The sequence below is a fragment of the Oryx dammah genome, unplaced genomic scaffold, assembly GCF_014754425.2.
Source record: "Oryx dammah isolate SB20612 unplaced genomic scaffold, SCBI_Odam_1.1 HiC_scaffold_5, whole genome shotgun sequence".
NCBI lineage: Eukaryota > Metazoa > Chordata > Mammalia > Artiodactyla > Bovidae > Oryx > Oryx dammah.
The window spans coordinates 94,487,865-94,515,615 of NW_024070189.1; the positions used below are offsets into that span (position 1 = coordinate 94,487,865).

The following is a 27,751-nucleotide window of genomic DNA, read 5'->3' on the forward strand; positions in this document are numbered from 1 at the left end:
GTACTCTTGCCTGGAAAATCCCATGGATGGAGGAGCCTGGTGGGCTGCAGTCCATGGGGTCACCAAGAGTCAGACACGACTGAGTGACTTCACTTTCACCTTTCACTTTCCTGCATTGGAGAAGGAAATGGCAACCCACTCCAGTGTTCTTGCCTGGAGAATCCCAGGGACGGGGGAGCCTGGTGGGCTGCTGTCTATGGGGTTGCACAGAGTCGGACACGACTGAAGTGACTTAGCAGTAGCAGCATTCTTTTATTAGCTATTGCCTGTCCTTTGGTTAAGACATGAGGTCAATATGTTGGTCTGTTTTGTCCCCTGCTAAATCTCCAGGATCTTGGACAATGCTGGTAGACAGTAGGTGCTCAACAAATGTCTCTTGAGTGGATGAATAAAACCACTTGACTCCCTCATCTCCTTCTCCTCTCTGCTCAAAGTTACCTCTTCTCAGAGGCCTTCCGACATGGATGCCTCCCCCTACCCCATCTCCTTCAGCTTTGTTTCTCTCCTCAGCATTCATCGCCCCTGGGGTATTATATATTTCTGTTTTTGCTTGCCCTACCCCTTAGTTCCATGAGGTCAGGGGATTTTTCTGTCTTGTTCTAGAGCCAGCATCATGGACACATGACCTGAGCAGTCACACAGGGCCCCATGCTTAGAAGGTTTAATGTGCTACTGTCATGGTCTTGTCGTGGTCTAAATTCTTACATTAAAAAAAATTTTTTAATTAAAAAATAATTTTTGGTCACTCAGCATGTGGGGTCTTAGTTCCCCAACCAGGGATCGAACCTACTCTCCCTGCATTGGAAGTTCAGAGTCTTAGCCACTGGACTGCCAGAGAAATCCCTTAATAATAATAATTTTAAACTGGGGTCTTGCATTTTCATCTGGCCCTGGGCTCTGCAAAATTCTGTAGCTGATTCTGGCTGTATCCCCAGTGCCCGGAACAGCCCATGGTAGGTGTTCAAGGATTTGTGGAATGAAGGAAGGAGTGGAGGAGGCCAGGGGTTGGAGGTGGAGACACACACATGCCACCACTGCCTGGACACTTGTGCAGCTTTGTAGAAATCAGCCCTGGCAGAAAGCTGGGCATGAGAGGCAGGTCCTCAGAAACTGGCCTGAGTGCCCAGGTGGTGGGGGAGCCGCTAAACCTGCCTTTCCCCAACCCTGGGCAGCAGCCCACTGGGGAAGGGGTCCAGATGGCCAAGTAGGCTCAGGCTGAGGAGGGGCCTCTTGACTCACCCAGCTGCTCAGTGCTCCTGGCCTCGCCTGACAGGAGCACTGGCTTCACCCAGCCCCCACCACCTGCAGGAGGACATGGCGATGGGTGGCCAGAGAGGGATGGAAATGATGATAAATGCCCTTGTCTGCAGCTTGCTCAGATCATTCAAGCCTAAGGAGGGACAGTGATTACCAAAGCTCCATGCCTTGGAGCTGGGAAGGACTCTCAGCTCCACCCCCTCCCCACGGGGCATATGTGTGTGTGCACATGCATGTGTGTGAACATGACACTTTGTACATGGTTGTCCATTTGCAGCTGGACGGGTAGAACTCGCTGGGAGTCTGAGTACTGTGTAGATGAAAGCAGATCATACTTGCCAGGAGTGTGTGTACGTGACAAAATGATACTACATCAGTCTATGTGGGCATAAGGCTGGCTCTGTGTGTGTGTGTGTGTGTGTGTGTGCACGCACACATGTGAGGAGGGTACCTGCATATGGATGCAACATTTTACATTGGTCAGAAATGTGGATTCTGGGTTCAGATCTTTGCACAGCCACCCAGTAGCTATGCAGCCTCAGGCACTTTTGGTTCTCCAGCCTGTATATGGTGTTTGTGTGCCTACGTTTGTCTGGATCAAAGTGTGTGTGTGTGTGTTTGAGGAGTAATACAACTCTTCTGGGAGGTCTTCCTGGATACCCATCCCAAAGTGGAAGCCTCAATTTTTCTCTTTTGTGAATTGAATTGTTCAGTCGATCAATCAGGTTCCATTCTTTTCGACCCCTGAACTGCAGCCTATCAGGCTCCTCTGTTCGTGGAATTCTCCAGGCAAGAATATTGGAGTGGGTTGCCATTTCTTCCTCCAGGGGATCTTCCTGACCCAGGGATGGGAACTGTCTCTTGTACCTCCTGAGTTGCAGGCAGATTCTTTACTGCTGAGCCACCGGGGAAACACAGTTTGTTGTTTATATATTTATGTTGCTGTTTCTTCACTGATTACTAAATGTCAGCTCCGTGGGGGTAGGGGGTTTTGATCTGTTCGCTGCTGTGTCCTGAGCACTGGGTACACAGTAGACAGAGTAAATACCGTTTCAATGGATGAACATAGGGCTGTGTCTTTGTGGTATGAGGAGAGAGATAGGGGCTGATAGATGTCATGGGTGCCTGGAGGGACCTGTGCTCAAGTCGGGTCTCTATTCTCTTCCATTCCCAGCTGTTCACAACCATTTCTTCAGCCATCCTCACTTGTATGGGAATGACAACGTCCCATCAACTTCCTGTACTGCCTTTGATGACATATTTCCCCTTTTCTGGGTCTAAGGGACTCACTTGCCTCATCTGTCACATGGGAGAGAGGATGGCTTGGTTCATGACTAGCCTCCTACCTGACCTAAAGCACTATGAAAATAGTTTCAATCAAATTCCCTCTTGAATTAATTCAATATTTATTATGCACCTATTGTGTACCAGGCACTCTTCTAGACTCGCCCTGCCCCCATGGAGCAGAAAGTGAATGATGAAGGCAGATACAAACCATAAAATCTCATTGAATCTTGGACACCCTCCCCTGAAATCACTCTCCATGCCTCATGGAATTTTTGTCTTCATAGTCTAAAATCACTGAGGGGATTTCTCTGTTCACATACTGATCTCGCTCCCTCAGCAGTCTCCAGGGTCAGCCAAGCCGGGACCCAGCTTGTCTCTTTGGTTGCTGTAGTCTGACCACCCAGCCACAGGGTCCTGACATACAGTAGGCACTTGGGAAATACGTGTGGAATGAGCTTGAAAATAAATGACGAACTAATGAAGAATGGAAAACAAGACCTCCCCTAATCCTGGGTGAGTCATCACCCACTTTGCAGATGAGGAAATTGAGGCTCAGGAAGGCAAAGCCGTTTGCCCAGTCCCACAACCGCAGCTAAGCAGTGTGTGGCTGTGGGATGCAGCAGAGGAAGCTTGGGAGCCCAGAGGAGCATTCCCAGACCCCCACCCCCACCCCAGAGATGCCACACATCCAGCTGGGGATGCGCTGATGGGGGGTGGGTGGCTGGGAGGGCGAGGGACAGTGCGAAGCAACTCAGGGGTCTCTGTTTCAGTCCCCAGGAGTGGAGATGCTGTGTTGGCAGGAGATTAGCAAAAGCCTGGCGCTGATGGGGAAGCTTCCGGCGCCCTGTCCCCAATTCTGGGAGCTGGGGCTCCTGGGACCCTGATTCGTTGGGGCCGGGCAGCTCCAGTCTCCGAAGCTAGGTATAGACATCCCCCGCCCCCACCCTTTGCCCCCTCCCCGAGCCTACCCGGGAATCCCGATTCGGGGTCCTGCCTATACACCCTCAGCCTGGAGGCCAGCCTGCAGCCCTCAACCGGCTACGTGGGGGGCCCTGACTTTCTTGGGGAGCGATGGAATTCCCCGCTCCCCGCCCGGAGCCCCTCCCCTCCCGGGGGCCAGGTCCCCCTCCCGGCCGCAGTCGTAGTCCAAAGCTTACCTTGCAGGGGGGCTGGGGAGGGGATGCCCCGCCCTCTCCGGCCTGGGGGGCGGGAGGGGACCGGGGTGTCCAGACCCTTTGTTTGCCGGTGTGTGTGCGTGTGCGTGTGTGTATGTGTGAGATCGGAAGCCCCGCTGGGATGTAGGTCCGTGCGCGCGCGTACCCGGGCCTTGACGGCCGCTGTGATGCTGAAGTGCCAGGGTTGGAGGAGGAGGAGGAAAGGGGGACTCCCCCGCCCCCGCCCGCCTACTCGCGGGTTTGAATGGACCGTGAGGGGGAGGGGCGGCGGCGGGCGGGCGCTTTTGTCCGGATGGCCCCACCCCTTCCCGGGGCCGGGGAATCCCCCACACCCCACCCATTTAAAGACCTTTACTCCTTCCTCTCCAGCGCCCCCCCAAACGCCTGCTTGGTTGGGGGGAGTCTGGAAGAGGCGCTCTTCACTCAAGTGGTTGAATCTCCTCCCATTCTCCCTGTCCCCCGCCCTGCGCCCTTTAATCTGAGATAATCCTGGCCCTAGGCTGCAACGCAGCCTTTTATCCCGGTATCAAAGCGTGGGTAGGGATACATGAAAATGTGTGGCTGCGGTCGCCCAAGCTCAGTGTAATGGAGTTCTTAGAGTCTGGAACGAGGAAGGGGATCCCAGACGAAAGAGGGAGGGACTGCGAGGAGTCCCAGAGTACCTCGACGGAGAAAGACCCTCTGCGTGCACACTTCCAAGCTCTTCCACCCCTCCCCCACCTGGCGCGGGGCACCAGCACTGGCCGCTAGTTAGACACTAGCGACACCCAGCGGACGCATGGGGAGCCGCCGTAGACAAACTCCTGAGGCCCGTTAAGTGCGGTCGGGTGATTCCAGAGGGGGCGTGTATGGGCTAATCCCCGCTAAGGAGTGGCAAAAGATGGGGGAGGCGAGAGGGGAAGCTGTGGTCCGAGCCAGGGAAACACCAGTTCTCAAGGCAGGGCCACATCGCCTCCATCTCGACTCCTCGAGGGCAGGGCCACAACCTTCCTTCACTTAGACCCTCCTAGAGCAGGGCCTTGTACCCCTTGTACTGGGAAGGTCCTTTCCCATCAGGCACCATCTCCAGCACAAAGTTAAGTCCCTCTTCACAAAAGACGGGAGCGAGGTCTTTTCGCCGAGGCCGAGCCCCAGCAGTGGACTCAGGCTGACGTCACTGTGGCGTGGCTAAGAGGACAATCCTCTTTTTCAGTCTCGCTAACTGGCCCCTCTCCCAAGGCTGCCGTAAACGCCCACCGTGGGGTAGCGGGAGATGAGGGGAGCTCGAGGTTGGAGAACCCACCCGTAAGTCCCCGGGAGGGGCCTAGTGGAGGCCGGAAGCCGGATGGGATGAGGTCTCAGCGGACTCCCGAGAGCCGGAACACGTGCGCAGGGCTCTTTAAGAACTTGGTCGCCAGTGCCGCTGCTGAGGTTACTAAGGATGTGACGTCACGCGAGGGCGGGGCGTAAGCGTCAGGCGGAAGCGGAAGGGGCGGGGCTCCGCGGGCTGAGTCTCAGTGCTGCCGCTGCTGCCGCCGCCGTCGCCGCCACCGCTACCAGAACCCTGGAGGGCTGGGCCCCGAGGCAAGATGGTGGACTACAGCGTGTGGGACCACATCGAGGTGTCTGATGATGAAGACGAGACGCACCCCAACATCGACACCGCTAGCCTCTTCCGCTGGCGGCACCAGGTAGCGCGCGCGCGCCCAGCCCCTTCCCCCACTCCCGGGACTCCGCTTCAGAGTTCTGACCCCCTGATATTGCCGGGGGGCGCCCAGCCATTGATACCTGGGATTGCCCCCTACAGCCTGGACTTTCCGAATAGCCTAGGGTTCCTCGATTTAATTCCGGGGCCATAGCATTGCCGGGACCCCTGAGTTCCTTGCCCGCGATGCCGGCGCCGCCCCCCCCGCCCCCACACCGCCCCGCGCTTCCAGTTTCTTCTTGAAACGCCAGGTTGACCTGTACGGTATCTTTTTAGAGTTTAGACTGCCAAGACAAGCTTTTGACATGCCTCCCAATCCTGCTTGGGAATCTTCCATTTACACCCAGATTTCTACCTTAGAATCTGGATCCTGAACCTAATCGGGTACCCAGTTAAGATCTTGTCTGTTCCATGGCCCCTCCTAACCCCTGTGCCCAGTCGCTTAAGTCGTGTCCAACTCTTTGTGACCCCATGGACTGTAGCCCGCCAGGCTTCTCTGTCCGTGGGATTCTCCAGGCAAGAATACTGGAGTCAGTTGCCATTTCCTTTTCCAGGGGATCTTCTCGATCCAGGTTTATGTCTCCTGCATTAGCAGGCAGGCTCTTTACCACTGGCCCTGTCTGGAAGTCCTCCAAAACCCTAGAGTTCCCAATAGTTTAAGTCTGTTCTGCGACCTGCTTTTCTAACTCCTCTGAATAAAATAATTCTGTCTTCCCCTGAGATTTCTATTCCTGGCTTGGGACTCCAACCCACACCCAGGACCCCTCCCCTAGAACAAAGATTGGTATCCCCTCCCCCCAGGGCCCTCAGTCTCATCTAGGCCTGAAATTTTGAAATCTGGGTCCTGTTCAGAATGAACCACCACCTCCACCCTGATGGAGCCTCCAATTCCGGAGGCTCTCCTTTAGCCTCCGGTACTGTTAGACCCAATTTCCCATTACATCAGGAAACCCTACCCACGTGGCTTCCTGCCCAGCCAGAACCCCTGCCCCTCCTTGGTACCTCACGCCCAGTCCCCGCCCACCCCCAAGACGGACTTCTAGCGGGAACCTTTGCCAGCTTCAGAATGCCTCCTTCAAACCCAAGTCCAGGACCCAAATCCACCCCATCTTCCTTCTGACCCAAACTTGGTGTGCTATTCTCAGACATCCACAATGACCCTGCTGTTACAAGGAACCCACCCATCCTAATTCCAGATTCACCGCCCCTTCTTTTATCTATTTTCCCCCAAATACAGACCCCCAGAATCCCAAGTCTGTATGTTCTTTCGACACCTGCAACCCCCCTGCTCCACAGCCGCCCAGCTGTGCTCACAGGCCAACAGAATGACTCTCCTGAGACCTTGTGTGCTAACTTCTTGCTCCACCAAGTCAGAGCTCCTACACCCACATTCCAGGAGCTGCTCTGCTCTCACACTTATGGAATATACCTTCTAGAACCTTCCAATTAGGAAAGCCTCATTCTGTTTTCCCATGTATCAGCTCACAGTTGTTTATCCAGAAACTCCTAGAAGTGCCCTTCCTCATCCTGCTGAGACACAGTATCCGTGCCTATGTCTAGTCCCGGTTCTGGGTCCAACCCATTTCTTAGAGCAGCAGCCTCCTGGCTAGGGCTTCCCTGGTGGCTCAGATGGTAAAGAATCTGCCTGCAGTGCAGGAGACCCAGGTTCTATCCCTGGGTGGGGAGTATCTCCTGGAGTAGGGAATAGTGACCACTCCAGTATTCTTGCCTGGAGGGAGAATCCCATGGACAGAGAAGCCTGGCGGACTACAGTCCATGGGGTTGCAAAGAGTCGGATACGACTGAGTGACTAACTCTTTCACCTGGCTAGTGTGCCTGGTGGGCAAGCCACTGGAGTGGAACAAGAAAGTTCTAGCATTTCTCTCTTGCCACATGTGACATTTTATGATGAAATATTGAACCTCTCCGCAAAGCTCTAAAGCCCATTCTCGGGAACACCTCTTCTTGTCACGAAGTTGATCTCTATCACCAGGTTTGGTCCTGCTGGTTTGGGAGGCCATGCCCGCTCTCATACAGCGTCCTCCTCTCACCATGCCCTACTCCCTCCTGGCGCAGAACCTTTTCCTGTCCAACCGCTGAGGACCCAGGGCTGTCGTGGAGATGAGTGGAGGCTGGGAGCCTGGTGTCTCCAGCACGAGGTTCAGCTGCCAGTGACTGGCAGCCTGGGCTGCACCCCTGCCACAGGACCATCACTGCTTTGGGGGAGCGAGCCCCCTGCCTCCATGAGACTGTCGTGAAAATGAAATGAGATTAGATCTGGAAAGAACTTGGCTCGGGGCCTGAGAGAAAAGAGTAAGCAATACCAAGGGTGGAAGAGGGGATTAGCCAAAAGGTAGCCTGGTACCCTTGTAAGCACAGGCCTGCCCAACTGGGTTCATATCCTGCTCCTTCTGCATATCACTGACTTGCTGTGATCCAGTGAGGGTTTTTTTTTTTTTTTTTTAAGTGACCGCACAGGGTCTTAGTTACAGTGTGCCAGATCTTTAGTTGCAGCATGTGGAATCTATTAATAGTTCCCCGACCGGAGATCGAACTGGGGCCCCTTGCATTGAGAGCACGGAGTCTTAGCCACTGAACCACCAGGGAAGTCCCCGGAAGTGAGTTTTGATCACTGTGTGCCTCAGTTTCCCCAGCTGGCAGTCTTAATAGTACCCACCCAATAGGCTTGCTGTGAGAGCCACCTTATGAATTTAACGTGTGTACTGCTTGCAGGACAGCACTGGAACATAATAAGCTTTGTGGAAACTTTAGCTCCTATCATCATCATTGTTTGGATAATTCATGCTCATGGTAAAAAATAAAAACTAATCCCAAGGCTCCAGAAGGGGACAAGTGAGTCTTCCCAGTTCCAGCTCCCTGGCTCCCTTGGCCAGAAACAGCTGCCAACCCTGGTTTCTCGTGGCTCCTTCCAGTGAGCTGGGCGGCATCCAGGTTCTGTGAGCCTTGGGTCCCCCCTTTCTGTGTAAGGCAGGAAACAGGGACACCTGTGGCCCCTTCTCGCCACTGAGCTTTCTGCCCTGCCCAGCCTGACACAGCCTCTCCCGGAGGTGTAAAGCCCAGGTCGGGCAGGCTGCCACCCCCAGCAGCTCCACGAGGCCTTTATTTAGCTTTGGCCTCCCTGGCGGCTGCTCAGAGGATACTGGAGGATTTTGATGGCCATCTAGCAGACACCAGCAGTGTGGTAGGTTCCTGCTGTCCCCTGAGGCCAGCGGTGATGCCAATAACCCCTCTCAAGGCAGGGGGAAGGTTTCAAAAGGACACAGGCCTGTCGTGAAAAAAGGGAGGCAATAGCGGCTGCAAGGCCTTAAGGGTCTTGTCCACCCCTTAACCAAATGGGAAAAGTGAGGCTCGTGATTGGCCATGTCAGTCCAGTGGGGTGTGAGAGAAGGGCTCGGGTCTCCCGGTTCTCACCCATGAGTGCCTGGCCTGTGCTGGAGCCTGGAGAAGCAAGCTTGAGTAAAGCACAGAAGTAAGTTAGCAAACCATTCTGGTGACCGTGGCCATGATGATGGTGAGGACAGTATGTTGCAAGCGGTTTCCTTGAGGTAACTCATTTAATCCTCACAACAACCCTGTGAGGCCCCATTTCATAGGGGTTCCCAGGTGGCACTGGTGGTAAAGAACCCACCTGCCAGTGCAGGAGACACCAGAGTTGGGGGTTCGATCCCTGGTTGTGGAAGATCCCCTGGAGAAGGAAATGGCAATCCGGAGGAGCCTGGCGGGCAGCAGTCCATAGGGTCACGAGAAGTCGGACACGACTGAAGCGATTTAGCACACCCATTTCATAGAGGGGGACACCAAGGCAGGGGGAGGTGTAAGCGACTTTGCTAAGGTCACACTGCCAGTAGGTGTGGAGCTGGGTACTCTGATGCAGTAGCAACTGCTCCCAGTTACCAGGCATGTATTGGGTATCGAGCTAAGCACTTGAAGTGCACTTTCTTGTTTGAGCCCCAGTACCATCCCAGAGGTTAAAGTGTCTGCCTGCAATGCGGGAGACCTGGGCTCTATCCCTGGGTTGGGAAGATCCCCTGGAGAAGGAAATGGCAACCCACTCCAGTATTCTTGCCTGGAGAATCCCATGGATGGAGGAGCCTGGTGGGCTACAGTCCATGGGGTTGCAAAGAGTCAGACATGACTGAGTGAATTCACTTTCACTTTCACAATCCCCAGAAAGGGAGACCATCCCGTTGGACAGACAGTGATGACAGCAGCCAGTGTGGTAATGGGCTGACTGCACGTCTAGCACAGCTCCGGCTGTACAGCCTCTTTCGTGTCTTCCAGTGCAAGCTCGTGAGGTTGGCACTGTTTTCCACCTCTGACAGATGAGGAAACAGGTTTGGGAATTGGCCCAGAGACTCCCGGCCATTATGTGGTGGCCGTGGGGTATGACCCCCGGTTTGGGGTCTCAAGGCTTTCCATCAGCATCTCATCGTGTCACCTGATGATCACCGAGGGGCCTTTGGGGCTCAGTGACCCTAGGGGTCTCACACTTGGGGAAGGCTTTATTGAAGCTGAGACTTGTGGACAAAGCAGATGGAGCGAGGGGAGTTCCAGCAAGGAGGAACAGCATGTGCAGAGGCTAAGAGGCAGGAGAGAGCTGGTCCATTCGGGGAGCCACAAGGGCCGGCATTGGTCTGAGACCCAGCCCCTCAAGGAAGATTGGTGCCGTCTGGGCAGCTTGGGGCAGGAATTTGGGGTCCCCTCTGAACAGGGAGGGCTGTGGTCAGATGGGTGTGTTTCCAGGACTCCTCTGGCAGCTTCTGAGCCTGGATTGGGGGGATGGTGATGGCATCTCTCAGGGTCCAGTGTGTGGCTCTGGGTTGAGCAGACATTGCAGGGAGCTGGGGTAGGTGATGGGGAACTGGGGCAGGGGTGGAGAGTGACAGAGCCCTGTGATACATTGAGGGGTCTGGATGAGGAAGCTGAGGTGACGTGCTGTTACTGAGCTTGGGGTGTAGCAGAAGAGTTCTGAGGAGCAGCGTCTAGGATGGGGGTATACAGGAGTCTGGTGGGTCTGCCCCACCTTGGGCTCCAGAGGCATGCTGGCCTGGAGATAGCTGAGCCGGCCCTGCGGATCCAGGTGCAGCACGTGGGGTGGAGCACATTAGAGGGACGACTAGAAAGGAAAAGTGTGGTGATTTGGTGGCAGAGAGGGAGGGAATGACTCACAGCAGGCCTCAGCTGGGGCCAGGAGGCAGGGGCGAGGGTCTTCCCTGGGGGAGGATACAGCAGAAAAATAGGTTTGGGGGAGCTCAGGTGGGGAGTTGAGTTGGGGAGTTCAGTCTTGGGCACAGAGCTGGTGGTGCCTGTAACACACTGAGACAGCAGTGGCTGCAGGGCCATGTGGCCAGGGTAGGGTACCTGAGTGTTACCGAGGGTGCTCCAGGCAGGAGGGGAGCCTGAGACCCTGGGGAGGGGGGGAGGCCTTCTTCCAGCGTGTGATTATTACCTCCAACAAGTCTTAAGTCGCTGCTGTGCACCAGGTTCCTGGCTCTGGAGTCACAAGGGTGATCAGATCCCCACCTTTGTGGAGACAGTCTCTTTGGAGGTGGACAGCACGCAAAACAGGAGAGAGAACTGTCACAGAATGTTGTCAGGTGACAAGTGCTGAGGAGGAAGACCAGGCAGAGCGGAAGAGGGGGTGGTCGTGATCCTCAGCAGTATCAGGGAAGGCCTCATCTGGAAGGGACATTTTTTTGGAGTGCAGTGCATGACTTGCAGGTTCTCAGTTCTCCATCCAGGGATTGAACCCTGGTCCCCAGCAGTGGAGCCTCAGAGCCTTAATCACTGGACCACCAGGGAATTCCCTGTAAGAGACATTTGAAGATGATGAAGATGCAGGGTTTGGGGAGGTGGGGTGGTTCTGAAGAGAGAGCATTCCAGGCCAAGGGAACACAGGCAGTGCAAAGGCCCTGAGGCTTGAAGTGAGTTCAGGAAAAGTTGAGGCAGCCAGTGTGGCTGGAGGGAGCGGCGGGCAGGAGGAGATGAGGCTGTGGAGGAGACCGGGCAGGTTGTGCTTGGCTTTATGGGCTCCGGGGAGGACTTAGGCTTTTGCTCCGAGTGAGGCAGGAGTCATAGAAGGTTCTTGTTTTGTTTTGTTTTGTTTTTTTAACATTTATTTATATACTTGGTTGCATTGAGTCTTAGTTGTGGCACACAAGGTCTTTGTGCCGCAAGATCTTTGATTCTGTGTATTGCAGTACACAGGATCGTTAGTTGTGACCCTGGCTTACTTGCCCCAAGGCATGTGGGATCTTAGTTCCCCAACCAGGGATCAAACCACTTTCCCCTGCATTGGAAGGCGAATTCTTATTCACTGGACCGCTGGGGACGGCAGCCATAGAAGCTTCAGTGCAGAGAAGGGACCCACCCTGGCTCAGGCCTGCCTTAGGGGTGAGAGCGGGAGCCGGGCATCCAGTGCGTGGAGGTCGGTGTGGACCTTCTCTGGGGTCATCCCAGGTGCGACTGGAGAGCCCACGGCCGAGGACAGGGCCAGGCTCTTCCCCAGAGTGATGGGCCGTACCCAACCCTCAGGCCCGGGTGGAGCGCATGGAGCAGTTCCAGAAAGAGAAGGAAGAGCTGGACAGGGGCTGCCGCGAGTGCAAGCGCAAGGTGGCCGAGTGCCAGCGGAAGCTGAAGGAGCTGGAGGTGGCCGAGGGCGAGGGCGGCAAGGCCGAGCTGGAGCGGCTGCAGGCTGAGGCGCAGCAGCTGCGCAAGGAGGAGCGGAGCTGGGAGCAAAAGCTGGAGGAGATGCGCAAGAAGGAGAAGAGCATGCCCTGGAACGTGGACACGCTCAGCAAGGATGGCTTCAGCAAGGTGGGCGGGGCCTGGGCCTGACGGGCAGCGGGTGGGGCCAGGGAGCACTGCGCAGGTCCAGGAATGGACGGATGCGGGCGGAAAGGTGGGTAAGTGCCGGAGGGGAAGAGAGCAGGTGGGGGGCCCGGGCGGTGAGGCACCCCACCAGTACCCCTCCCTCTGATCTGCCCGAAGGCCCCAGTCCGAGACCACACCTGCCACGCCCACGCCACACTGATGTGCACGGCGCCGTCACCGCCTCCGCCGTGGATGGGGTGGGCGTTGCGGCCGCGGCCGGCCCGGCCACGTTCGAGGCGCCCCGCGGCCGCAGCCTCGCCCCAGCCTCCTCCCCTTCTCGCCTCACCACAGAGCATGGTCAACACCAAGCCTGAGCAGGCGGAGGAGGAGTCGGAAGAGGTGAGGGAGCAGAAACACAAAACCTTCGTGGAAAAGTATGAGAAACAGATCAAACACTTCGGTGAGTTGGGCCCAGGCGTGGGCTCCAGGTGGGTGGTGCGCGTCAGGGAGGGCTGGCCCTCTGCGTCCGGGGGGCGCTTGGAGCACCTCGCCGTTGCCTTCTGGCAGGCATGCTGCGCCGGTGGGACGACAGCCAGAAGTACCTGTCAGACAACGTTCACCTGGTGTGCGAGGAGACAGCCAACTACCTGGTCATCTGGTGCATTGACCTAGAGGTGGAGGAGGTGCGTGCAGACACTGCCGAGTCGGGGATTGGGAGGGCCCAAAAGGCTCTGCCTTTTATTTCTCATATTTTTAAAATTGTCTTTTCATCATTCATGTTTGTTCAGAACATTACAGTAGGCATGAAGGGGAAAAGAATGCATTTTTAAACACTGGAGTCTAATATAGGAAGCCATAGCATTATCTGTTAGGGGGAAAAGGGCGTTAGTTTTACATTGAAGTTAAATATTAAGACCAGCGTCCAAGTAAGCCAGGGATAAGATTTAAGTGCAAGTTGTGTTTTCACACAGTGGGGGCTGGGGACAGGAGCCTGCCACTCGGTGACGCTGTCCTCCCTTGGCAGAAATGCGCCCTCATGGAGCAGGTGGCTCACCAGACCATCGTCATGCAGTTCATCCTGGAGCTGGCCAAGAGCCTCAAGGTGGATCCCCGTGCCTGCTTCCGGCAGTTCTTCACCAAGATCAAGGTAGGGAGGTGGTCCTCCTCAGGGATCCAGCCTGCGGGCCACTCGGGGAGGCAGACACGGATCCACTCGGACTCAAGCCCCTGTGATCAGAATCTCATCCATCAGCAGAGGATTAGTCGCGGAGGAGCTGGGTAGTGGGTGGCTCCAGTGGAGATTTGGAAAGCTAAGCTGGCAGGACGTGCTGAAAATCCCAACCTAGGTGAGGGCCGGAGTCATGAGCACCTGTGGGTTTCTTACCTGAACACCTGAAGAGCAGAGCTAGGGGAGATTCAGGGCAGACCGGAGGATGATTGAGGGCAGCTGTGTTGAGTTTGAAGTGCCTTGGAGACTCCACCGGAGGATGTGGAGGAGGTGGGTGCCACGAGTCTGCAGTATAAGGGGACATTCAGTCATATGATTGTAAGTACAGGGGTATAAGGCTAAGCTCAGAGAAGACAGAGGAGGCTAGACAGAGCAGAGGAGAGGCCTGAGCCCCAGAGTACCTGTGATTTAGTTCAGGACCAGCTGTGGGGAGCCCTGGGACGCCATGGGGACCTGCACTGGGAGGGTCCTGGGCTCCCGAGTCTCCCCTGGTGAACACAGTCCCTCCCCTGCAGACTGCCGACCGCCAGTACATGGAGGGCTTCAATGACGAGCTGGAGGCTTTCAAAGACCGCGTTCGGGGCCGTGCCAAGCTGCGCATTGAGAAGGCCATGAAGGAATACGAGGAAGAGGAGCGCAAGAAGCGGCTTGGCCCCGGCGGCCTGGACCCTGTCGAGGTCTACGAGTCCCTTCCTGAGGTGAGGCTCCCAGACCCTGGCAGGTGGCAGGTGGGTTGTCAGCAGGATCCCTGGGACCCAGGCCCTGACCCCGCCCCCTGCACCCACAGGAACTTCAGAAATGCTTTGATGCGAAGGATGTGCAGATGCTCCAAGACGCCATCAGCAAGATGGACCCCACGGTGAGTAACCACACACCCAAGCCCACCTGGTCAGGCAGTGTGTCTCCCCCACCTCCTCTAGGCCTGCTGACCACGTTGCTGCTGGCAGTGCCCCTCCTGGGCTTCTCAAAAGAGCCAGGGAGGTTTTGTCACCGTGTGGCCGGCACACAAGACAGCTAGGCTTCATGCCCCATGCGCTCTCACTTTTGTTGAGCAGCTGCTATGTGCCTAGCATCTAGATTGAGTGTCCCTGTCCCTGTGGGCTGTTTGTGAGCTCACCCAGCTGACTCCACCTTTGCCAGCAACTCGGAGCGGCCCGCTCCACAGTCTCAGTTACCCCATCAAACCAGTATCTCTCAAAAAACATTAACTCACAAAATCCATAAGGAGGGCCAAGTATGTGGTTGGCGCTGGTGAACCTCAGCTCTTTGGAGCAGTAACAGCGCTGGTGGATAAGTACCCTGAGTCTTAATAAACCTCTGTTTAAGCCCCTTCCTGTTGCTTGGCTCACTGGTTGGCCACACTGGTTCCCTCATCTGTAAAATGGATCTAGTTTCTAGACCAGCTCAGGGTTTCTAGAAGCTTCTATGGGGATAAGCATGTAGACCAAGGATCTTCAGAGAGTCTGGCTCAAAGGTTCACTGCCTGTCTGTAAATAAAATTTTGCTGGAACCGCAGCAGCCAGGCTGGTTTATTTTCATCTTGTCTGTAGTTGATTTTGTGCTGCAGCCATATTGAGGTATGATGGAATGAGAGGTTTTGACAGGGACTGCAGGGCCTTCAAGCCAAGTTTGCTGACCCTTGTTCTAGACCTACACTTTTAAAATTTGAGTTGTTCGTACTAAGTTGCTTCAGTCACATCTGACTCTGTGACCCCATGAACTGTAGCCTGCCAAGCTCGTCTCTTCATGGGGTGCTCCAGGGAATAATAGTGGAGTGGGCTGCTGTTTCCTCCTCCAGGGGATCTTTCCGACCTGTGAACTGAACCGGGGTCTCAGGTCTTCTGCATTGGCAGGCAGGTTCTCGACCACTCAGATTCCCAGGTGTCTCAGACAGTAAAGAATCTGCCTGCAGTGCAGGAGACCTGGGTTCCATCCCTGGGTTGGGAAGATCCCCTGGAGAAGGGAATGGCTACCCACTCTGGTATTCTGGTCTGGAGAATTCCATGGATTATATAGTCCATGGGGTCGCAAAGAGTCACACATGACTGAGCAGCTTTTACTTCACTTCTTTACCACTAGTTCCACCTGGGAAGTTAAATTTGAATTAAAGTTAAGTAAAATTCAGGGACTTCTCTGGTGGTCCAGTGGCTAAGACTCCACGCTCCCAGTGCAGGGAGCCCAGGTTTGATCCCTGGTGAGGGAACTGGATCCCACATGCCACAACTAAGACTCAGCTCAGCCAAATAAATGTATTTAAAAAATAGATGAAGTAAAATTTCAAGCTCCATCCTTGCTTTGCACCAGTCACATTCGAAGTACTCAGTAAGCACCCATGTCTGGTAGCTGCCATGTTGGAGAGCACAGATTACAGACGAAGATTACAGTTCACCCTCTTCCCAGACAGCTCTGATGTAGAAAGAGCAGAAAGCCGGCTTGGGGATGTGCAGGGGACGGGGGTGCCACCACCAGGCGGCAGCCCAGCCTCACCCACCCACCCTTCTCCCCACAGGACGCGAAGTACCACATGCAGCGCTGCATCGACTCAGGCCTCTGGGTCCCCAACTCCAAGCCCAGCGAGGCTAAGGAGGGGGAGGAGGCAGGTCCTGGGGAGCCCTTGCTGGAAGCCACCTCCAAGTCAGGCGACGAGAAGGATGTCAGCGCGTGACCTGCCCCGGCCGCTGCAGGCCCCTGTGCGCCCCTTTTCAGAAAACAAAAATAGATGCCATCTCCCCAGGTCCGGGCTTCCTCCGCTTTTGCTGCTCCCCCACCTAGCCCGGAGGGGCCCCCTATGCCCCTTCCACTGTCCCCCTCTCCCCCAGCCCTCATCCAAGTCTTTGCTTTGAGTCAAAGGGGCTTCACTGCCTGCAGCCCCCCATCAGCATTAAGCCAAAGGCCCGGGGATCCAGGGAGGGGCAGAGGTTGCCAGGTTGGTCCATGGGGTGGGAGTGGCTCCCCAGCCAAGGGGCCTGCTCCAGTCACTGGGCTCTGTTTTCACTGTTCGCCCGCGTCAAGTCTTCTATATGGTAAACAACAATTATCTTCCAATAAAGGATTTCAGCTGCTCTGTGGGGCATCACGAGGGCTGTGGGCACAGCTCTTCTCAGGGGGGTGGGAAGGGACCTGTGAGTGTTGGCAGTTGGGCCCATGACACCCCTGGCTTTGCCCTCCAGCAAATGGGCTGTGTCCCCCATACACACTCCAGGCTCTTCCATCACCTGGAACCCTTCCTCAGGTCACCTTTGGATCAGAGCTCTCACCCTACCACCTATAGTGAAGTCTCTGGCTCATCCCATTCCCCTAAGCCCCTCCCATTATCCATTTGGGAGCATCGCCCTCCACTGTGTCTCACCTTCCACGGGACCAGCTCTGCCTCCAAGATTGATCTTGAGTCTGTCCACTGCCCTTCATTCTCCACCCTGGTCCAGGACCTGTCACCTCTGGCCTGGACCCCTGTGCCCAGCCTCCTCTCTGTCTCTTCCACCCTCACAGGACCCCAACAGGCAGGCAGAGAGCGCCTATGAACACGAGTCCCAGCACATCCTGCCCCAGAGCAGAAGCCTAAGTTCTTGCAACTCACTGGGGCCTGTACCATCTGCCTGGTCCCCTCCCTGCCCTCATCACCTTGTGGCCTCCCTGCTCCTTGAGCACTTTAAGCTTCTCTTATCAGTGTGACCTTGAGCAGCTTAATCAGCCTCAGCATTCATCTCTGTATAGTGATAGAAATGTTGGTGCCTTCTTCCCAGGGTTGTGATGAGGAGTGAGAGAGGATGAGCAGGTGCGCATAGCGCCTGGTAGATGCTCAAGACCTGGGCCCTGGCATGTCCCTGTCCCTCACCCTGAACACCCTTCCCTGCAGTCTTCCTCTACAAAGTAATATCTGGGCCCCAGGAAAGACTTAAAGAATAATATAAACAAGGACACAGCCTTTAAGACATGAAGTGATCGAGAATCCAGTTGAAGCCCAGTACCCATCTCTTCTGGGGGACACCACCACCTGGCCGGTGCTTCTCAGTCTGACCAGAGCTCTGGTACCTTCTCCCGGAAGCTTCCTTGACTTCTGAGTCATCCCTCACATCCAGCCATGTTGCTTCTTCACCTGCCTGGCTTTGCCAACCTGTGTATTGCTGTCTCTTTTATGCTGTGAGCACCACCCGGACACAAATGGAGTCTTGGTCCTAAAATGATGCCAGCAACCCTCACAGATTCTGGCCCTCAGTGAATGCCTTTGTGCCCAAGGTGATTGCCACCAGAGGGCAATAGTGAACTGCAAACAAGTGTTGCCTGATGCTTTTCATAGAGATTAAAAAGACAGAGACTTCCCTGGTGGTCCAATGGTTGGGACTCTCTGCTTCCAGTTGGGGCGGGGGAGATGGGATGGATTCAATCCCTGGTCCGGGAACTAAAATTCCATATGCCACATACATGGCTGAAAAATAAAGATTTTTAAAGTATTTAAAAATGGCAAGTGGGGGATTGGAGGATTGGGGAGACCCTCCTAAACCTAGTTTATCTGAGATCATTTCAAAATTACGAACTTTTTAATTCTTTACCACAAAAACTTTCAGAGGTAGAATCTGTATTTCTGGTATTTCCTTTCACCTCGGCCTCCAGTACAACTCAGCACTGCTGTTACTGATGCTTGACTTAAAGTTTCAATATTTTGTTCATCATGGATTTTTTTTCACATTAATGGTGTTTTTGGAAAATATTACATTAAAATATTTATCTTGATTACTGAGTTGGTGACCTCTTTGCTTTCATGCCACATGTACCTCACCCTAGCACTGTTTAACATTTAAAACATCAAATGATATTGAGATACACAGTAAAGGGTCTTCCCTGGCAGTCCAGTGGTTAAGACTCTGGGCCTACACTGCAGGGGGTGTAGGTCCCATCTCTGGTTGGGGAACCAAGATCCCACGTGCCCCATTTCCTTTGTGGCTCAGTGGTAAAGAATGCCTGCTAATGCAGGAGACTAGGGTTCAATCCCTGATACAGGAAGATTGATCGGGCACGACGTGGAGCAACTAAGCCCATGCACCACAGCTACTGGGCCTGTGCTCTAGAACCTGGGAACCGCAACTACGGCGCCCAGGTGCTGAAACTGCTGAAGCCAGTACACCTAGAGCTTGTGCTCTGCAGCGAGAGAAGCCCAGGCAGCGCAACTGGAGAGCAGCCCCTTGCTTGCTGCAACTAGAGGAAAGCCCACACAGCAACAAGGACCCAGCACAGCCACACACACACACACACACAAAAAAAGTCCCACATGCCGCAAGTCAGGGCCAAAAAAACAAACCCTGGTTCCCTGCCCCCAACCACAGAAACCCATTGTCTCTGGTGTCTTGTGACTTCTTCCAGGGTTTTTCTTTGTAAGATCAAATGTAATCTTATCCCTTCCGTTCCTTTCTACACAAAGCAGAACACACTGCAGTCAGTGACGCATCTTCCTTTTTTCATTGAACCCTGTGACCCCGCAGATCTTTTCGTATCAGTCCATCAGAACTTCCTCATTCTTTCTACTCTGGTAGTCTGTGCTCATCTCAGCATTTATTTCACACAGTTTTTTTGAATTAACGCTTGCCGGTTTGTTCGTCTACTTTTACAAGCAACGCAGAGAGGAATACCCTCCTGCCCCACTGCTCACAAGGGCAGGCATCCTACCTAAAGAGTAAGCTCCCAGAAGCAAGATTGGCTGAGTCTTAGCAGCAAACAGAATCCCACCCAAATGTTTAACTAAACAAAATGTAATGACTTCCCTAGCGGTACAGCAGATAAGAAGCCTTCCCAGGTGGCTCAGTGGTAAAGAATTTGCCTGCCAAGTAGAAGACCTGGGTTCAATCCCTGGGTCAGGAAGATCCTCTGGAGAAAGAAATGGCAACCCATTCCAGTATTCTTGCCTGGGAAATCTCATGGACAGAGGAGCCTGGCGGGCTACATTCCATGAGGTCACAAAGAATCCAGCATGACTTAGTGACTAAACAACAGTGGATAAGAATCTGCTTGCCAATGCAGGGGTCATCAGTTCAATTCCTGATCCAGGAATATCCCACAAGCAGAGGAGCAGCTAATCCTGTGCGCCACAACTACTGAGCCCCTGCGCCTAGGGCCCATGCTCTGCACAGGAAAAGCCACTGCAATGGGAAGCCCACCCGCTGCAACGGAAGAGTAGCCCTGGATCGCCACAAATAGGGAAAGTCCACACGCAAAACGAAAACTCAGTGCAACCAAAAATAAATAAATATATATATATTCACATATATATATTTTAAAGTGTAATGATGTGAGTGGGGTAGGAGGACCAACAGAGTGGATTCATTTTCTGGAGCTGCTGTAACAAATCTTCAAAGATGGCAAAGATGGGGACTTCCCTGGCTGTCCAGTGGCTAAGGCTCTGATCTGCTAATGCAGAGGGGCTCAGGTTCGATTCCTGGTCAGAGAACTAGATCCCATATGCCACAGGTAAAGATCTCATATGCTGCAACTAAGACCCTGTGCAACGAAGTAAACAAATTCCTACCCCCGCCTCAAAAAAAAAAAAAATGACAAAGATGACATCAACCATGTCACTCTGACCTCTTTTTCTGCTTTCCTCTTTCATTTGTAAGACCTTTTTTTAAAAAAAAAATGTATGTTTTTTATTTTTATTTACTTATTTATTTTTGGTTCTGCTGGGTCTTCATTGCTGTGAGGCTTTTTTCTAGTTGTGGCAAGTGGGGGCTACTCTCTAGTTGTGGTGCCCGGGCATCTCTTTTTGTGGAGCACAGGCTCTAGTCACACAGGTTTCAGTAGCTGTAGCACGTGGGCTCAATAAGGACTTCTGTGATTACCTGGAATCCACTAGGCTCATCTCCCTATCTTTTTTTTTTTTCTTTCTTTTTTTTTTTTTTAACATAGAATGATTCAGGTATTTGCATATCACCTTTGTGCAGGGGCCAGGCTAATCTTCTCTCTATCTTTCCAATTTTAGTATACACGCTGCTGAAGTGAGCTTGCTAATCTTTTTTTTGGCCACGTCACGGGGCATTCGAGATCTTAGTTTCCTACTCAGGGATGGAAACTGCAGCCTCTACAGTGGGAGCAAAGAGTCTCAACCACTGGACCACTGGGGAAATCCTCATTTAACTACTTTGAGGGGGTACAGTTCAGTGGTGTTAAGTATGAGAAATTCTGTACCCATTAAACATTTAACTCCCCACTCGTGAAATATCTGTAATTTCGTGCCTGGCTTATTTAACTCAGCATAGAATTTTCAAGATTCATCCACGGACGAGTGTGTGTCAGAAGGTCTCTCTCTCTCTTTTTTTTTAAAGGCTCTATAATATAACATTGTAGAATACATCACAGTATGTCCATCCATTCATCCACTGATGGACACTTGGGTTGCGTCCACTTCTTGGCCGCTGTGAATAATGCTGCTATGAACTCTGGACGTGCAGGGACCTCCCTGGTGGTCCAGGGACTGAGACTCTGAGTTTCCAATACAGGGGGCCTGGGTTCAATCCCTGGCCAGGGAACTAGGTCCCCCATGCCACAACTGAGACCCCAACACAGTCAAACAAACAACCGTTTTTTTAAAAAACATGGCAGATTCATGTCAATGTATGGCAAAACCAATACAATACTGTAAAGTAAAAAATAAATAAATAAATAATAAAACCATGGATGTACAAGTATCTTTCTGAGTTCCTGCTTTCTTTGCATATACACCCAGAAGTGCAATTGCTGGATCACATGTTAATCATTTTTGAGGAACCACTAAACCATAAGCAAGTTTTGAATTCAGTAATGAGTTGGATGTCGGGAGCCTGGAAGCAGAGTGGGGACTTGTCCTCAAACCCATTTTGTGCCTCTTTGATTTAGAAACTTGTGAATGAATTACTTATTTAAAAAGAATTATCTAAAATAATTTTTAAAAACCATTGAAAGGAAAAGAAGAGCAGGATCAGCTTGTTTCCTGGAGCCACTGAAAACACAAAATTGGAACTCATATAACTATCCACGGCATATTAAAGTGTATCATGGGGCTTCCCTAATGGCTCAGTGGTAAAGAATGCCCCTGCCAATGCAGGAGACGAGGGTTGGATCCCTGGGTTGGGAACATCCCCTGGAGGAGGAAATGGCAACCCACTCCAGTATTCTGGCCTGGAATATTCCATGGACAGAGGAGCCTAGTGGGCTACACAGTTCATGGGATTACAAAAGAGTTGGACATGACTGAGCGAATGCACTTACACACACAATGTGTACAACGCTGCATGATAGAGCAGAGAAGCTAAAGAGAGTGATTCACACCTAGATGGATGAAATCGTGAACAGGAACTCCAATGAACAAGCAAGTTAGGGGGCCCAACAGATAGATAGGCATTACATCAAGTCCAAGGACAGTGTCTCCTCCAGACCTTGGCCTCAGCTCTTCCCCCTGCCTGGTACACCCTGCCCTGACATCCATGTGGCTCCACCTCAGCTCCCACAGATCAGAAAGATGGAGCTAGAACCCCCAGACCTCCAATGACGTCGTCTCCTTCCTTGCTTTGCTTTTTCTGTAACATGTCACCATCTGCTACGCTATATGTTTTTATTTGTTTATCCTCATTCTTGGCTGTTGTCCCACCTAAACGTGCAGGGAATTTTATCTACTCTCTACTCTGTTCCCAGGACCTAGAATTGGGCTGAGCATACAGTAGGTGCTCAAGAGGTATGTACTGATGAAATGAAAAGCAACCGTTCCTCATTGCTTTAGAAGGTGGAAGAGGAAACATCCACTTCCCTCCAGGAATGAAAACAGAGAGTGGAACTCTGAGACCCGCCATGGGCTTGATGCTGTTTTGTTTTTTGACCTGAGTGGATTGAATACAAATTTTTGCTTAAGTTTTAGAAAATTGAGATATAATCAATACAGAACATTTATGTTACTTTCAGGAACAACATAAGGATTTGATGTCTGTATACCTTGTGAAGTGATCACCACTATAAATCCAGTTCACATCCATCACCATACAGAGATACCCATTTTTTTTCTTGTGATGAGAACTTTTAACATCTTCCATCTTCTTCTTGTTGCTGTTTGGTAGCTCAGTCCTGTCTGATTCTTTTGACCCCATGGATTGCAGTACGCCAGGCTTCCCTGTCTTTCACCATCTCCCGGAGTTTGCTCAAACTCATGTCCATTGAGGCAGTGACCCCATCCAACCATCTCATCCTCTGTTGCCTACTTCTCCTCTTGCCCTCAATCTTTCCCAGCATCAGGGTCTTTTCCAGTGAGTCAGCTCTTTGCATCAGGTGACCAAAGAATTGGAATTTCAGCTTCAGCATCAGTCCTTCCAATGAATATTCAGGATAGCAACTTTCAAATATACAATAAAGTATTATTAATCATCACACTGTACAGTACATCCACAGGACTTAGTTATTTTATAACTGGAAGCTTGTACCTTTTGACCGCCTTTGTCCATTTCACCAACACCATTTCTTGCTGATTTAAAAAAAAATTTATTTCTTTATTTGGCTGTGTCTGGTCTTGGTTGTGGCACGTGGGATTTGTAGTTGCAGCATGGGGGATCTAGTTCCCTGACCCGGATTAAACTAGGGCCCCCTGCATTAGGAGCATGGAGTCTTAGCCACTAGACCACTAGGGAAATCCCAGGAATTTCCTTTCCTTTTCTTTTCTAAAACTTTAAAAATATTTCACTTATTTATTTTTTATTTATTTTTGGTTGTGCTCGGTCTTCATTGCTGTTCGGGCTTTTCTCTAGTTGTGGTACACGGACTTCTCATTGCAGTGGCTTCTCCTGTTGCAAAGTAATGTCTGTGCTTTTGAATATGCTATCTACGTTGGTCATAACTTTTCTTCCAAGGAGTAAGCGTCTTTTAATTTCATGCCTGCAGTCACCATCTGCAGTGATTTTGGAGCCCAGAAAAATAAAGTCTGACACTGTTTCCACTGTTTCCCCATCTATTTCCCATGAAGTGATGGGACCGGATGCCATGATCTTCGTTTTCTGAATGTTGAGCTTTAAGCCAACTTTTTCACTCTCCTCTTTCACTTTCATCAAGAGGCTTTTTAGTTCCTCTTCACTTTCTGCCATAAGGGTGGTGTCATCTGCATATCTGAGGTTATTGATATTTCTCCCGGCAATCTTGATTCCAGCTTGTGTTTCTTCCAGTCCAGCGTTTCTCATGATGTACTCTGCATAGAAGTTAAATAAGCAGGCTTGACGTACAATATACAGCCTTGACGTACTCCTTTTCCTATTTGGAACCAGTCTGTTGTTCCATGTCCAGTTCTAACTGTTGCTTCCTGACCTGCATACAGGTTTCTCAAGAGGCAGGTCAGGTGGTCTGGTATTCCCATCTCTTTCAGAATTTTCCACAGTTTATTGTGATCCACACAGTCAAAGGCTTTGGCATAGTCAATAAAGCAGAAATAGATGTTTTTCTGGAACTCTCTTGCTTTTTCCATGATCCAGTGGATGTTGGCAATTTGATCTCTGGTTCCTCTGCCTTTTCTAAAACCAGCTTGAACATCTGGAAGTTCATGGTTCACGTATTGCTGAAGCCTAGATAGCATATTCAAAAGCAGAGATATTACTTTGCCAACAAAGGTCCATCTAGTCAAGGTTATGGTTTTTCCAGTAGTCATGAGAGTTGGACTGTGAAGAAGGCTGAGCGCTGAAGAATTGATGCGTTTGAACTGTGGTGTTGGAGAAGACTCTTGAGAGTCCCTTGGACTGCAAGGAGATCCAACCAGTCCGTTCTGAAGGAGATCAGCCCTGGGATTTCTTTGGAAAGAATGATGCTAAAGCTGAAACTCCAGTGCTTTGGCCACCTGATGTGGAGAGCTGACTTATTTGAAAAGACCCTGATGCTGGGAAAGATTGTGGGCAGGAGGAGAAGGGGACAACAGAGGATGAGATGGTTGGATGGCATCACCGACACAATGGACATGGGTTTGGGTGGACTCCTGGAGTTGATGATGGAGAGAGAGGCCTGGCATGCTGCGGTTCATGGGGTTGCAGAGTCGGATACGACTGAGCGACTGAACTGAACTGAATTTTTGGATGCCTGAAATATTTCACACTAAAATAGTTCTGGGGAATTCCCTGCTGGTCCAGTGGTCAGGAAGTGCTTTCATTGCCACGAGCCAGATGTGATCCCTGATCAATGGGAATGCACTCCAGTATTCTTGCCTGGGAAATTTCATGGACAGAGGAGCCTGGTGTGCTATCGTCCATGGGGTCAAAAAAACAGTCAGACACGACTCAGCAACTAAGTGACAACAATGACACACAACTAAGATCCTACAAGCTGCGTGGCATGGGGGTAAAAATCTACACATAGTGCAAAAGAAAGATCTCTAAGAAATATTGTGCAATAAAGACGATAATAGCACTTGGTCTGCACCTGGCTCTGTTTTAAATTCTTTGCTTGTTTGGGTGCATGCTCAGTCCTGTCTGACTCTTTGTGACCCCATGGACTGTAGCCCACCAGGCTCCTCTGCCCCTGGGATTTTCCCAGGCCAGAAAACTGGAGTGGGTTGCCATTTCCCCCTCCAGGGGATCTTCCCGACCCGAGGCTCCCATATCCCCTGCACTGGCGGGTGGATTCTTTATCACTGAGTCACCAGGGAAGCCCCCTTTCTTCTGGAAACCAGCACAAAACGAACTTGCCTGTGGCTCCTCATGAGAAAGTTTAAGAGGCCATGTATTCACACATACACAGAGAAGGGTGTGGAGTTTCCTTAGAGGGATTCTAAACCCATCTCAAGGTTATTTGGGGGAGGAGGCTGACTGTTCCCTGAACCCTCCCATTCAAAAAGACACAAAGGGATTTTTGCTTTTAATTTATTAGCCCTTGACTTTTCCCAGGCTTGGTGGGAGCTCTAGGAAGGTCCCAGAAGACCGCTGAGTCTAGGGAATCCCCCCGTTCTAGCTTCCTCCTAAAAAAAACCCACTGGGGCAGGGTGACTAGTTGTCTCAAGTTTAGCCTGGAAAGTCCCTGGTCTGGGAACTCCCCCTCACTTCTAGGCAAACCCCCATAGTTGGTGGGGTAACCCAGAGCTTCTGTGCTGGGTCTGGACCCCCACTGTGATGTAGGAATTCAGCAAAGAGATCACAGGCATGAGGGGCTGCCTGTGAGCTTTGCCAGTGGTGTCCGTGGCCTCTTTCCTCTCCAGCTGTCAAGCAGTGTGCTGGTCCCACTTTAAAAGAACCTGAGGGACTTCCCTGGCAGTCCAGGGGCTAAGACCCCAAACTCCCAATGCGGGGGACCTGTGGTTGGTCCCTGGTCACAGAGCTTCCCTAGTGACTGTAAAGAGTCCGCCTGCCTGGGTCGGGAAGATCCCCTGGAGAAGGTAATGGCAACCCACTCCAGTATTCTTGCCTGGGAAATCCCATGGACAGTGTAGCCTGGCAGGCTACAGTCCATAGGGTCACAAAGAGTGGGACACAACTGAGCAACTAACACTTTCAGGAACTAGGTACCACATGAGGCAACTAAGACTGGGCACAGCCAAATAAATTAAATTAAATTAAATAAATAAACATTAAAAAAAATCTGAGAGAGCTCAAAAAATTCTTAGCACCTAGGCCTGGGCCCAACTGGCATCCAGGCTGGGAAAATGCAAACTATTATTAGAGTTTATTGTTATGACTGTGTTTATTACTATTATTGTTATTGGGCTTCCCTGGTGACTCAGATAGTAAAGAGTCTGCTTGCAATGCAGGAGACCCAGGTTTGACCCCTTGGGTCAGGAAGATCCCCTGGCAAAGGAAATGGCAACCCACTCCAGCATTTTTGCCTGGGAAATCCTATAGACAGTGGAGCCTGGCGGGCTACAGTCCATGGGGTTGCAAAGAGTCAGGCACAACTGGAGAGCTAATATTTTCACTTTCATTGATGGTATTAATCACCCCACCTGACAATTCCTGTTGGTCTGGTCTCTGGGCCCAGCAGCGTGATGGGTCTCATCACGCTGGGGCTGGCTGTTGAAGAATCTGGCCCACTCCATTTCCTGCTATTGCGCAGTGCTAGTAGCAAAGAGGAAGCCGAGGTGGAAGGCCAGGGCCAGCTCTTCCCGAGTGGGGCAGGACAGTTGCCCAGGGCCTAGATGTCTCTGGAGATTATTCACTCCACTAGCTTTTTGGCACCTAAGGGTGCCAGGCACCATTACAGGTCCGGAGGACACCGTAGGGAACCACACAGATCCCACTCTTTTGTGGAGCTGACATTCTAGAATGGAAGTCAGGCCTTAAATAATCAGTGCTCAAAGAAAGTTCCAGTGAAGTAGACTATCACAAAGGCACTAAGCAAATGTAGCTGGTGAAGGAAACAGGAAACAGGCTTGTAGATTCAGAATGAGTAGCTTCTGGGAGGGCTGAGGGTTCTGGGCCTGGGTATTTGGTTTGTTGTTGTTCTCATTTAAACACTGGGCCTACAGTGTGGGCTTCCCTGGTGGCTCAGAGGTTAAAGTGTCTGCCTGGAATGCAGGAGACCCGGGTTTGATCCCTGGGTTGGGAAGATCCCCTGGAGAAGGAAATGGCAACCCACTCCAGTACTCTTGCCTGGAGAATCCCATGGAGGGAGGAGCTTGATAAGCTACAGTCCATGGGGTCCCAAAGAGTTGGACACGACTGAGCGACTTTACTTACTTACTTACTTTACAGCATGTGCTAGTCACTCAGTCATGTCTGACTCTTTGTGACCCCGTGGACTGTAGCCCCCAGGCTCCTCTGTCCATGAGATTTCCCAGGCAAGAATATTGGAGTGGGTTGCCATTTCCTTTTCCAGGGCCTATAGTGAAGCTCATGAAAATTTTCTTTCTTCTTCTTCTTTTGTAAAATATTTATTTTCTTGGCTGTGCCAGGTCTTAGTTGCTGCATGCGGGATCTTTGTCAAGGAATGTGAAATCTTTAATTGTGGCTTGTGCATTTGGGAGTGTAGAGTCTTAACCACTGGACCACCATGGAGGTCCCAAAGTTTTCTTAAAAAAAAAATTTTTTTTTAATTTTAGGATTTCCCTGGTGGTCCAGGGGTTAAGAATACACCTGCCAATGCAGGGGACACGGATTCAGTCCCTGGCAGGGAAGATTCCTTGTGCTGCAGAACAACTAAGTCCATGAGCCACAGCTACTGAGCCTGAGCTGTTTTCAATATAGCAGTGTGTACATATCATTTCCAAACACCCAGTCTATCCCTCCCCTCAACACTTCCCCTTAGAACCATAAATTCCTTCTCTTAAGTCAGTGAGTCTGTTTCTGTTTTGTAAATATGTTCGTTTGTATCTTTCTT

General features: G+C 51.8%; 1 protein-coding gene and 1 non-coding gene across 2 annotated transcripts; one reads left to right on the forward strand and one right to left on the reverse strand.

Annotated features, from left to right (window-relative positions):
• The first annotated feature begins 5,164 nt into the window (after positions 1–5,164).
• Positions 5,165–16,546, forward strand: CDC37 (cell division cycle 37, HSP90 cochaperone). The gene is made up of 8 exons (XM_040240731.1): positions 5,165–5,389; positions 11,959–12,240; positions 12,589–12,697; positions 12,805–12,920; positions 13,262–13,384; positions 13,981–14,163; positions 14,253–14,324; positions 15,975–16,546. Exons 1-8 carry the CDS (start codon positions 5,288–5,290, stop codon positions 16,128–16,130), a joined length of 1,143 nt encoding a protein of 380 aa, XP_040096665.1. The 5' UTR covers positions 5,165–5,287; the 3' UTR covers positions 16,131–16,546.
• Positions 16,547–20,349: 3,803 nt separating this feature from the next.
• Positions 20,350–20,456, reverse strand: LOC120864910. Its single transcript, XR_005721261.1, has one exon. It is a non-coding gene; the product is annotated as a U6 spliceosomal RNA (small nuclear RNA).
• Between the last annotated feature and the right edge of the window lie 7,295 nt (positions 20,457–27,751).

Coding starts and splice junctions, on each gene's coding strand:
- CDC37 (XM_040240731.1), top strand. CDS start 5,288: ATGGTGGACTACAGCGTGTGGGACCACATCGAGGTGTCTGATGATGAA. Junction 12,698..12,804: donor GAAACAGATCAAACACTTCG/GTGAGTTGGGCC, acceptor GCCTTCTGGCAG/GCATGCTGCGCCGGTGGGAC. Junction 14,325..15,974: donor TCAGCAAGATGGACCCCACG/GTGAGTAACCAC, acceptor TTCTCCCCACAG/GACGCGAAGTACCACATGCA.